This window comes from Taeniopygia guttata, chromosome 2 (genome assembly GCF_048771995.1).
Source record: "Taeniopygia guttata chromosome 2, bTaeGut7.mat, whole genome shotgun sequence".
NCBI lineage: Eukaryota > Metazoa > Chordata > Aves > Passeriformes > Estrildidae > Taeniopygia > Taeniopygia guttata.
In genome coordinates this window covers 87,777,358-87,790,500 of record NC_133026.1, presented here as the reverse complement: position 1 = coordinate 87,790,500, position 13,143 = coordinate 87,777,358, and the positions used below count along the sequence as shown (strand labels likewise).

The 13,143-nt window shown below is 40.8% G+C and overlaps 1 protein-coding gene across 37 annotated transcripts in view; it reads right to left on the bottom strand.

The window, feature by feature from the left end:
• LOC100223410 (poly(rC)-binding protein 3) overlaps nucleotides 1-13,143 on the bottom strand; it is a 499,051-nt gene that overhangs the window by 31,756 nt on the left and 454,152 nt on the right. For all 37 annotated transcript variants that reach the window (XM_072924405.1, XM_072924404.1, XM_041714247.2 and 34 more), the window contains 3 exons: nucleotides 7,239-7,370; nucleotides 4,428-4,556; nucleotides 3,462-3,605 (listed from right to left, as the gene is read on the bottom strand). In XM_072924405.1, the coding sequence (XP_072780506.1) occupies nucleotides 3,462-3,605; nucleotides 4,428-4,556; nucleotides 7,239-7,370 (405 nt within the window). The remainder of the gene's footprint in view (nucleotides 1-3,461; nucleotides 3,606-4,427; nucleotides 4,557-7,238; nucleotides 7,371-13,143) is intronic.

Below are 13,143 nucleotides of genomic sequence, written 5' to 3'. Positions count from 1 at the left end.
GCACATGAGCAGTTTTCATGGAGAAGTGTGTGTACCAGGCTCAATGGGAGGTTCATGAGCAAACATGCATGTGCACCTGTAGGGGATGGGCATTACTGATGGGTTATATATCACAAGAAAAGGTTCCATTCCACAAAAACAAGTGATCGCTGTCATCAGGGGGTCTAAAGGAAACATACATTCAAGCAGGCAAAACTTGTTTAACTGTTTCACCAAATGAGGACAACCTCAATGGGGGTTGTGGGGCTGGGCCTCTGTGCTCAGCCAAGCACAGCAGCAGCTTCAGGGAGGTTACAGCTGGGTCTGTGAGCAAACAGTGGGTTTGGAAACCATGCTTTGGTGTCTGAGCCTCTGTGCTGGATCACAAGTGTCTTTTCTGGTCTCAACTGTATTTCAGAGAGAACATCTTTTACATGACTGTTTTCCAAGCAGGGGTCTGCAAACTAGCAAGAACCCATCACAAAAACATCACCAGCAAACCTAATAGAAGCCACCCCTTCCTGCATCATTCTGCTCCCCCATACTTCCATGTGTGCATAGGATGAAGCAAACAAACTGGAGAAGTAATAAAAACAATGAATGTTCAGCGTTCAGACCAGTTTTACTTGGTTGCTTGGTAGTCCATGAAAACCATCAAACCAGAATGGACAAGATGGGCCTTGAATTTCCTTCCCCAATAAAAACAAAACAAAACAAAACACCCAAACAAACACCCCCCCCCCCCAAAAAAAAAGAAAAAAAAAAAAAAGAGAGAAAAAAAGGTTTTAATTTCTTAGGCTGCCAAAAGTTCATTTGATTGATTTAGCTTGAGAAAAGTCTCTGCTTTAGCCCTTGCCAGGGGAACCATGTGTTTTTGGGGCCGAGGTCTGGGACTTGCTAAGCTCAAGCCTGATGAGAGGCTACTGAGACATCTGTCCTATAATGTTTTGCTGAGCACATGGGCTATGGATCTGCTTCCATTGAAGTCAAGGGCAACTTCCCTACTGATGTAAGTAACAGCAGGGATGTCCTGGTCTGCACATCTCCCTCACTTTAGACCATAATACTGGTGAAAGACAGAAAGCAAAGCTGCACCCTCTGAGCACCCATTTGAACACCAATGTAGCACACGGGGTAGAAATTCTCCATTTAACCAAGGCACGTGCTAAGTAACAGTAGGGGCCGAGCAGGGCAGTTTCCTTTTAGTTTTGTTATGCAATGCAGTATCAAAGAAGCACAAGATAATTAAAAACAATACTTAGAGTGGAAAAAAACAACTTCTTAAGGAAAACTAGAGATTATATTTTCCTAATTTTACTTTTTTAACTAAGTGTTAAACAAACAAAATCCTTTCAAGAAAGCCACAGTGTAATTTAGAATAGAAAAATAACTTCTGATAGCTTAGCTGAAAGGCTGAGTGGAACTAACAGTGCTAATAAAATTTTATTTTTGGTATTAATTTCCACTTATGAAACCTATTAAAGTGGCTTTCCATATTGGTGTCCAAACACATCTTAAGCATTTTCTTAAAAATTCTGCTTAGTCAGAGCACACAGAAATTCAAAGCACACAGAAGGTGTCTGCTTCTTACACTCTTTCTCACATCAACATGATTGCATTAGAAAAGCGAGAACATTTTTTTAACTGATAAAACTGAAGATGACAAGAGCTATTAGACCTGAAAATAGGATACTTTCAATTATTTCTACAAACTACTCAGCACCCTCTAGCAAACAGTTTCAATGCTTTTGAGTAATCATATACAGTCTTTGAAGGCAGTGGCAATTACCACACTGGTAGAATGGACTGCTGCATATATACACACACATATTTCTTACAGGAAAGCACTGCAGTGTAAACTTATACATATGGAGTAAATTATTCTGAACTTTCAGTCATAGACCAGTTTTTGGCACATTATTTTATATTTCAATTCAGCTTTGGTTACTAAGGAAGCAGATTTCTTATTTTGATGATAACAAGTAATAGAAGTAGGCTCGAACATGATGAAAGCTACTACATCCAGATTAAAAAAATCTGGATACACATCAGAACAAATCATCAGAGAATAGAAAGTAAAACTCTGAGACAAAAAAAAATATTCAGAGACAGTTCATGACAAGGGCTGTCAGAAGCATTTTGGCATATACTTGGGAGGTGTGTGCTGCTGTGCAGGAGCTTCCCTTACACACCAGCAGATTGTGGTGGCACGGGTTGTCACACTAACAATGCCAGCAGCAACTTGGGCACCTAGCCCCACCAAGAACTCCATGTCCAACTTCTCATAAGATCTCCAAGTTGCCCGAGGTGGGACACAATCTGTGCCATCAACCCACCCTGTGACAGGGTGATGACCTTGGATGGGCTGATGGGGTGGGAGGGGGGACCTGCCTGCAGATGCTCCATCGTGCAGGTAATTGGGTAATTGCTTAAAAAGAGACCTTGGCATCACCTTGGGGAAAGGTACTGGTTGGGTGGGGGTGCCTTACTGCCAGAGGGGCTTTATATGTGTTAATCCTGAGTAGAGAGATGTCTGCCTTCCTCTAGGCTGGCTTTATAGGGTCGATTTCCCCTTGAGTTAGGCAGGGCTTGCAGCATCTCACTCCCCCGCTCGATCTCACTCGCTTGAAGCTTGGCGGCTACACTGGTCCCCTTGTGACCCTCCCATGTTGTTTTTAGGATATTTGTCAGCTCTGTTAGTCATTGGCTCTTCAGTGCAAGCTGCATCCCCCCTGCAATGGATGATGGAGAGCATTCCTGCTATGCCTCTGTCACACACTGCAGACCCATTTCAGACATTACTAACAGACACAGAAGACCAATTGCATGTGGGTCTTAAAAGGCAGATGAGATACAGCCTGAATGATACAGCTTAAGGTGAAGGAGGAGTCATCAAAACTTCTTTACATAAAAAAGAAACAGGAATGCTGTTCTTGTGTTATCAATCAGGCTGTTCTACATCGTGGTTTGGTAGGTCTACACTTGCATATAAGTAGTTGTAGTCACCTCAGAATTGCATTGCTTCTTGGTCCTGAGGGACTACAAGCAGTGGAAATTATGTGTGTGTAAATCCTAACTGAAAAATGCACTATTTGGTCCCAAAAAGTATGAAAACTATGAGAGAAAAATTAAACTTTTCATTAGCAGAAATGTCCTGCTGTTTCATCACCTCTGAAAATTGACTAAACTGCTCATACTACTAGTGAAGCTGCAAATTAAGGAAAAAAGCCCTCAACCACTACAATAAGCAGGGCTGCCCCACTCAAGGAGCTCCTGATTTGGACACCTCTCAATCTGCAGAAAGGCAAACCTTTCTTAATTACAGAAGTTAATGTCAAATCTTGGTAAAATACCAGGTTGTCATAATTTTGCATAGAGTTTGCAATGCAGTGTTCTCCTATCTTGCAAACTGTAAGCACACACAGTAGACAAAGCACATCAATACTATACCAGGCAAGAAAGAGTAAAAGTTGAAAACTAACAGGCGCTGGCTGAGGCTGGGCCAGGACGGTGTGGTTTCCAGCTGAAGCCAAAATGGTGTCTGCTCTTACCTGGCCACCTGCAAAAATGATAGGTGCAGAGGCAGGTTTGGGACGGTAGGGGATGGTGGCACCTTTGGGTGGGGACTGCAGACAAAAACACAAAGTGGTCAAAATGTGAAACGAAGAAGAGCTTGTATTAAAAAGATATCTCTTTTTATAAATATTGGTCACCTCAGACAACAAGGCAAGCAGATAACCCAGCCCAGCCCACCCTCCCATCCACCCCACCATCCACCCCATCAGACCAAAAGCATGCTGAGGCCTCCTGTCTGGGCTACAAGGGAAGAGCTGAGGACCTGAGTGCATGGCCAAAAACGGGAATGGTGACACCTGTGGTTTCATTACTACCACTGTCAGATGAAGCTATGAAGCTTCATTAAGCATGTTAAGGTATTTCAGGAAACATGGGCACAATTTTGTAAATGGTCAATGGCTTGGAAATTATGGGCATTTTCAGCAAGGGTTAAAATGCCCAGATTTTTATATAAATTTATTTTGTGTATCAAATGTAAGGGCTAAAAAACTGCCATCAAGATGTAAATTATTGATCTGATGCAATGGCCTGACCCTAAGGAAGCAAAAAGTCCTGGCTGGTCAGAATTATTTCTGTTTTAAACAACATGTGGATGTTTTGTGCCCTATTCTACATCAGAATAAAATGTGCTTCTTTCAGAATGACTGCAGCTCTGTTCTGGACCTGGTTGTTGTTCAACAATGTCATGACAGCCTTTGACTGCTAAACCTTGCTGCAAGAGGCTCATCAACACCAGGAGAACAGAGCTTCTGGAAATCCCTGGCACAGGAAGGGCAGGTAGCACCCCAGGGGAACCCATGGCAATTGACAATTATTAATAATGTATTTGAGCATCTCCTGAGAGAGAAGGGACATGCAGGGTGCCCACTTACCTCCAGCATCACCACGCAGATCTGCTTCACACACTGGATGATGGCGTCGGGAGTGCCGGATATGGTCACCGCGCGCTCCGTCGAGTTGGGCAGCATGTCCCCTGCCACCTGCACCTGGGCTCCTGTGGACTTCAGCAGAGACAGAGCAAAGACACCGTCACTGCCATGCAGGCAATGGCACCTGCCCAGTCATTCACTGAGACAACGGAGGGGGTGCGCCCCTAAACTTTTTGTCCTTTCCGTGCTGGACGTGGTAGAACACGTATGGAAACTCTTATCCCGGACATGAATTTGGCTTCTCAAGCCAGTTTGCCAGTGCTACCACCCCAGGGAGGTTAGTTCTCAGTAGCTCTTAGGGAATAAAACTGTGACCTAAACTTCAGGAAAAGCATTTTAACTCTCTCAAAGACAGACAGTTGCAATGCTGACGAAAAAGTGGAAAGGGCGAAATGAAGTACTCTTCAATAATAAAAAAAAAACAAAGAAAAAAAGCCCAATAATTGAAGAAGCTCAGCTAATCAAATGAGTCACTCTTTAATCTACCGATAAATGGCTCTTTAATCTACTGATGGCTGACTTGTGTCTCTTGTTGAAATTTGTGGCTTCCTTATGCTAAATGGTACAGAAGCACTTCTAAGTCATAATTAGTGTTGATTAAATACATGCATATTATCAACTTCTAGCTCATTAATGAACCCAAGAAAGTAATGAGCCACTTTTGGGGATTTTTTGCAATGTTTTTAAAATTTGATCTTGGCACTAGTGTGTCTTATTAAAAAAAAAAAAAAAAGAGAAAGAAAAAAATACAGGAGGCCCAAACAACCCTTGATATCATTACACAAACATAGAAGACCTTTTCAGTGAATAGAGAAAAACCCAGGCATTTGATATTGAATAAGCTCTTTAAGATATTGCACAAAAGATCTATTCCTGACTGTTATTCCAATGCAGTATTTGGGCTTTAAAATACAAGTATTTTCAGCAACCATTGACTTTGCATCACTCAGCAACGAGTTAATTTGTTTTCCTGCTAGTTATACACAACACGTGCTATCCTTCTTTCCGAAGACTGATTAATGTACTGATTTAATCATCTATTCACTAGTGCTGTTTAAGGCCAAAGTATCAATTCCATGTCCTATAACAGACTTCAGAATTTCACAGTAATTTGATCAGTCCCTCATGCTTTTAGTTTTTTTTGGTTTTTTTTTTTTCACAATTTCACAAAGTACTGCAACCCTATATGCTGTTCCTGAGTGCATGACTGGACACAAAAGACTCCTCCTTTTGCAACTGCTCAGTGTGTTGTATGATGAAATTAGACCACATCTTGGGCTGGATGCTCCTTGATTTCCCCCTCTTTCCTGGTATTTGCTTTATAATGTACATTCCTTGGTATCTGTACATCCAGCACAAAAGGCTGCCAAGTACCAGAGTCATTTATGCATTTACTCCCAGTGCTTATCTTGTTTATTCTCTGACTTTGGTCGTTTATCAGTAGCAATAAACAAGTAATATTTTGTCCATTACCCTTATGCTCAGGAAGATGTGCAGTGTGACTTCTCACTACATTAGCTTTATCAAAACACCTATTTGGCCAAAAACTATCCTTTTACTTCCTTGTACCAGACTACAGGCAATTGCTTCTGAAACTCTGCTGACTGGGATAATCACTTCAGTCACTTCATTTAACCAATAGACCAATCTCACCTTTACAAACCTAAGTCCTGGGCACATTCCCACAGTGCTCTGAGTGAAGTTACCAATATTTAATAGAAAATCCAAAGTATGGACAGCTGTAAAACCTAGAGCTAAGCAATCACTAGCACACAGTTCACACTCATGCCTGCTTCTATTTTAATACAACAAAAAAATCAACTTAAAAGCTCCATAAAACCTACTGTCTTGCATCCACATTTTAGATTAAAAAAATCAGAGTTTCAACTTTGTAGAGCGTGTCAAAAGCCTTTTGCATCGACATAGGGAAATTACAAAAATGGATCAATATGGTATCCTAGTATTCAACACTTCATGTTGGAATGATTTCAAATTTCAAAGGAATATTGTCACTTCCTCCGGAAAAAATAATCCATTTTTTCTGAAATGCCCTATTCAGATTTTCCCCATATAACTGAGGATGTACCTGTGAGTGATTACAAACTCCAGATCCTTGGCTGGGCATGTGCTATATTGTTAACAGTCATGCATGGAAGAGTTCAAACAGGCACTGTATGGTGCTTTTTGCATTTTTTGGTTAGACAAAACGGTGTCTCAGCACACTGAATGAGTACCTCTAGCTAAAGTCTGGACTAAAAATAAATTCTGCATGTGTCTGGAACGCATCAAATCAGGTCACTTGTGGCCCAGTGTCATTAAAGAGAAACAAGGAAGGAGCATGAAAATCACACTTTCCTAGAAAGTAGATTTACTAGCCTGGAATCACAGTGTTTCTTGGGCTTTTCTCTGACTGTAAGGGTGGTAACTAATTTGGAAATGGCTGCAGCTCTTTGACTTGGGGTCCTCTGAGTATTGCTGGGCAGGGATCTGTGCTGGAATAGAAATTTGAAGAGCCATTTGTCACTGTTGCTTTGCTTAATTGTGCATGAAAGACTTTATACACTGTAAAGCTGTTTCTCTGTTTCACACATGGTCTTTAGTGTCAAGAAAAGTACAACACCAGCTGTGCTGGGCCCCCTGCTTCTCCCAGAGAAAGGCTTTTCCGGGCTTTTCAGTCGGCACGTGCTCATGTTGGTGTGATCAGCAAAGTGTGCTGAGCTAGCCAGTGTCCCCACCACACATCCCAAGACCTACCTCCCTGATTTCTTTGATTTTGGAACCTCCTTTTCCTATGAGAGATCCACACTGACTTGCTGGGACGACGAGCCGCAGTGTTACGGGTGGTTTGCTTGTCACCGAGCTGTTTGTCATCGAAGCGTTGATGTCCTGTAATCACAGTGTCAGTGAGTGTTAGTGGGGGTTTGCCACTCCTGGGGAGCACTGAAGGGCTCAGAGCAAATGCCCAGGCTGTCTGTGGAGAGCTGGGGAGTGTGTAACCAGCTGTGGCTGGTTTTTGTGCCAAGGAAAGCCCACCTCAGCTCTGCCGGTGACACACTGTAAGCATGAAGCAGCTTGTGCCAGAGGAACCCTTCGGATGTCCGGCATTGCAAGATGCGTGCTGTGGGACTGGAGGGCAGGACTAGGAGGGGAAGGTGGTGTCTACCATTAGACCACCAAAACAGGTGGAAAAGGCAAAGAGGCTTTTGATTCACAGTCCTCCAAAACCTGTTTTGGTCTGTTTTGGTCTCTTTTTCACCACCTCAGTTAGCAAATTTATACTGTATAATATGTCTTTATATTTTACACATCTCTTCCCAGATTGGAGTCAAAGGAAAATAGTTAAAAAAAGGAATGACAAAGAACATGTGAATAATGTGAAGCAGAGAAAATCAGATGATTTTGGTAAGTCTTCTGCTACCCTCTAGATTTAATTTCTCTCTTGTAGCAGGTCCATAAATATTTGTAGCACACATAATTTCTGAAATCTTTTCCATCATGGTTACATAACCAGAGTACAAAAAGCTCAGCAGAACAGTACTTGCCTGTGTCCAGGTAATGAAACATATATCCATATATCTAACTGTCCAATGATACTACATTACACACTTCAGTAAACACTTCAATACACTACTCGTTGCAAGGTTTAAATTGTTTCAAATATATTTTGTTTGTTCAAGATCTTGTAGGCAAGACAAAACAATCCCTCTAAAGACTTCATCACAGAGGAAAAGATAAAGCTTATCTTCCCACTTATCTTCCCACTGATCAGTGGGATGCTTTGAGGAAAGAAACTTAGGATGAAAAAATAAAAAGCCACAAGCTGCACTGTAGCTGCTCAACAACTCATGAGAATCTCAGAGAGTTTTGGTAACACTAGCTATGAGCTGAGAAGACTCAAGAGCTCCATCAGACAGAACTTATATGATTTCCTATGCTTCTATCACTTTAACAAAAAACAAAAACAAACAAAAAAACCCCAAAAAAACCAACCAACCAACCAAAAAAAAGTGCCTCTATTGTACAATCAGGACCCCAAATTATAAAAAAAACCAATCAACAACAAAACTACTCAGCACTTCAAGCAACTCTGCACATCTCACTGAACCAGTGTGGGAGCCCAGTGACACCAGCACTGATTCCTACAGTACCTCCCCAGTTTTGATGACAGCATTCTTCCATCCAAGAAATGGCTTGGTATGACCTTAATTAGCTTAAAAGAGAAGAAAATAAAATCTCAAATGGAACAAGGCATTGCTGCATGTGACCAGACAGCTACCAAATCATTCCTCTGCCAGGCAGTAGAAACTTATATCTGTTTAGTGGCTCTGTCAGTGAGAGACTGCAATCCAAAATAAAGCCAGGGGGATTACAGAATTTTGCAGTACCTATGTATTTGAGATAAAGTTACGCCAATTTTTCAGCTGGAAGATGCCATCTTGCTATATCATGTTTGTCTCAGGTGGAGGCACACGTAGGTGAATAATCCTCTTCAGCCACACAGCACAAAACTTAATCATGTCTCCTACTTCCATATCAAATGCAGCCTGGTCTAAAAGCCTTCATTGAAATTTCTGCCTTCAAAAGCACTTTGCAGGAACTGGAAGCCACTGTTATCTTTCTTTTGTCCTCACTATTTAAGAAATCTAAACATGGAGGCTCAGCAGCATGGAGTGCATACATGAATTATTCCAGCTTAAAAAAAAAGGAGAAATAAGCAGAAAAAAAATCCCCCTCAGAACTTCAGGCTTCTGAGTAGGGATGGCTCAAGACTTTCCCACAGAACAGTCATCTTTTAACCTGGGAGATTTCTATTTACTAAACCTCTAACTTTTTGTGACATTGCATCCATTTCTTCAGGACACTGGCAGACACTACAGCTGGACCTTGTGTGGCTTTCTCCCTGCTTGGTGGGCTGCTCCTCAGCCAGGACAGGCTAAGTTGGAGCCTGGAAGTGCTTAAGAGCCAACAGAAGCTCTTGGCATCCTGGGATCATAGCACATAAGGCTTCCAAGACAAACTAACCTGGCAGCTCAGAATTCTACCAAACCCCCAAGGAAAAAAAATATAACAAAGTTCTTCTTTTCTGGTTTCAAAGGAAATGATAAACTGTCCAATTTCCACAGCAAGGAGGATTCTGTGAGGATGCTCCTACCTTGGCAATGACCACCGAAGGACTGATCACAGTTGTACTGGCAAGAATTTACATTTGTCAGAAAGGTATCACCCTAACTGCTTTTGTCACCTTCCTTTTCTCTTCTTCTTCCTAGAGCCGAACAAGTGCTTCATAAATGTTTACAGACGAACAAGGATTCCAAAATTCCTTTTCTTATTCATCTGGAGAAAGTCTGGCTACTGAGCTGTGCCTGCTGGTTATTCCAGTGCTTCAGTACCATGTGCTTTCAGAGGATTATGCAGACTTACAAGCAAAGGAGCTGCCCCACTCAGTGAAATTACAACTGTGTTTCTTGGGTCTCAACTTCCAGTCCAAAAATGACTGCACTAAAATGTCCCCTCTTGCAATTCCAATTGTCTGCCTGGGTTACTGTCATTTTCTAACTCTCTCCCCTGCAGTGAACACTTTAGGTATTCATGTAAATACCTACTTACCTTGTAAATTAACTATAAGACTGATAGAAAAGCAACTTCCATTAGGAAGGCTGTCAAAACAGAGTTCTATAAGGCTACAGAATAACAAGACAAACCCAACTTTTCAAATTTTTCTATCTATCTGACATATTTTGAAATTTTTACTAACATTAGAAAAGCATTCCAGGACTTCCTGCTTATCTCTAGGTATACAGCTGTAGGGTGGAAGTTAAAGATCCAAGGTCTTCATGCATGACAAATACCAAAACAATCTCTCAAAGCAGCAGTCTCACATATGCATCATTTTTATTCTGTTTCAACATAGCTGCAATAACCAAAGCTGGACTGAATATTTTAAATGGCTGAAGAAAAAGCAAAAATATATGCAGTAAAAATAGCACTTGGTAGCTAGCTAATTTGTAATTTTTGAAACAGCACTTTATTTTGCCTCCAGAGCATTACAGTTATCTCATTTTATTGGCAGGAAGATTTATCAGAAACCTGATTATATATATAATGCATTATATATACAATATGTATTATAGATACATGTTTCTTTATTGCTGTTCTTTTAAATATACCACAAACCAATTATGTTAAAACTAAATACAGATATTTCAGAGCAGTACTTTATCTGCAGAGATTGCCAGTACTCCTTTGCTAATGCTCATATGAAGAGCCCAGGCTACCTCCTAAAACCTGCAAGTGCAAATAAGTGCAAAATCCAGCCAGACGCCTGAATTTCAGCTTTCTGTGCCTATTGTTACCTACAGCACTTTCAAAGACTATGTTGTGTTAGGTGGTGGGCTGGGGATCTAAAGCCGTGCAATGTTTGATGTTTGTATGAAAAATGCAGCATTATTTCCACTGGGTATTCATTTTGGTGGGAACTGGCAGGGATTATCTGGGCTAATGATTCTCTCAGCATTTTACAGGATGAGCAGCATGTTTTCCCTATAGAGAGCAGAGACACTGCTCTCTCCAGGATTCCCTGGACTGGAGGGTATGGCACTGTGCACCAAGTTACCTCTTAAACTAGAAGAAACAGAGATTGGTCCATGATGAGTAAGAGATGAAGAGGAGAAAGAGATGACAATAGGAGGTTTTGAAACTGGGTTAGATAGTATTACTTGTGGTTCTGCAGGCTTAAACCTCAAAATCATTTTTTCATTAATAACTGGCAAAAAACTCCCCAAGCATTTTTATAAAACATGCCATGCCACAAAACTAGGACATTTTATCAACATACTGAAAGTCTGGAATATCACGCAGGAAGATCTGAAAACCCATGAAGGATTAAAGAAATATAAATGGGATTAAAACCTGCAGTATTAAAAGAAAGGTAATTTCTCTGGAGCCTGATAGGAATGTTTGTCATAACTGAAGAGGTGGAAACACCTCAGCAGGAGCTAGGGACACCCACTAGGCAAAGCAAGGGTGTGTGCAAAGCATTAAACTAGTAGGAGGTGAGGCATTTCCAGCAGAGGCAGGGATATGACAGGGTGGTAGGTAGGACAGGGGACTGTTAATACCATTAAATAAGCCTTTGTGGAACTTCATTTGCAACTTGTCCACAATTAACTCAGACATTAAACATAAAATGTAACCAGGAAAAGGTGGAAAGGGACTGCTAGAGTCATGAGAGGGGTGGAGAATGCATCCTCTGAAAGACTGTGCTTGGATCACTCTCTGACAAAAGCAAAGGTGTGTGGGATAAAATTAGTTTCTAAATACATATCTAGAAAGGGAATCCTCAGGGATGGAAAGGCAAGAATGATCTAAACTAAGGGCCGGTGCTGGCATAGAAACAAAGCTGCATGAACTGTTCATTAACAAATTCAGGCAAGGAATGAAAAGAAGGTGTCTAATTATTAGAGACCTGAAGTTGCGGACCCAGTATCAGCAAATAGAAAAAAAAATCTAACTAGTTTTTGATCATGTTGTGAAGTTACAAATTCAAGACATACAGTTGATTCCAGAAGACAACTGCATCTGGTGACTTATGAGCTCTCCTCTAGTCGTGTTGCTCTAAACTTGAACATTTGCCATGTGTAAATAAAGGTACACATTGACAATTCTCATATATTCCACCATCTCTCTGGGCTATGGGGAGATGTGGAGACTTGCCTTGCTGACTTGGAGAAATAAGAACTCTTAAGAAAGGGATTAACATCCCTCTTGTTTAATCCATTCTCTGGAGAGAACGGATTAAACTAGAGGGATATTATTCTCTGGAGAGACCCTGCCCTTTGCTTCAGCTGCAGGTGACTCAGTCTACCTGTCTGCAAGCTCCTCCACTAGGAGAAGGTGAACCGCTTCCTGCAGGGACATCTGCCTCTCCAGCGAGGACAGGAGAGCTGCCTGGACTAAACATATGACTTTCAAAAGTAGAGGGAGGTAAATCCTCCAGGGTTCATGTTCTATACTCTGCTGCCTTTTCTGTGAGGTTCTCCATTAAAATGGTGACCATATCTAATTGTAGCTGGTCCACAAAACTGAATGAAATCTCTGCAATTAAGACACATATCTGCACAGAACACTTAGTTTATAGTGATTTGAGCTCCTGCCTTACTTACTCTGAGTGCCTTTACTTCAACTGATTTTAAAAGACAAGCTTTAAATGTGGTAATTGGTAAACATATAGCTTGTTTTTTTTAAAAATGAAATTTCTAGTTAAATGAGTTATATATTCATTTTTACATATATAACATTTACATCAATACCAACTAGATTCATACAAAACCAGTTAAAAGTTAGGCAATTATTCTTTTCAAATCAAACCCACAATGGGAATAGAATTTTTCCAAGACATGTTTTCCTATCATTAGTACACATTACTAGAAGCATTTGCTTTTCCCTGAAGTCTCCAAAAAGCAAAAGAAATTATCAAACATCTTGTAAATTGACCCATTATTTTTCTTCAGCATTGCTGCCAAAAGCATTTATGAAAATATAACCATTTTCATTGCTATTAAATAGAACATTAAACAAATCCTATTTAACATTAAAGCAAACATGAGAAAATTCAGTGTTTGTATTTCCACTTGAAGAGAGAAAAAAAATTATTTGCTTA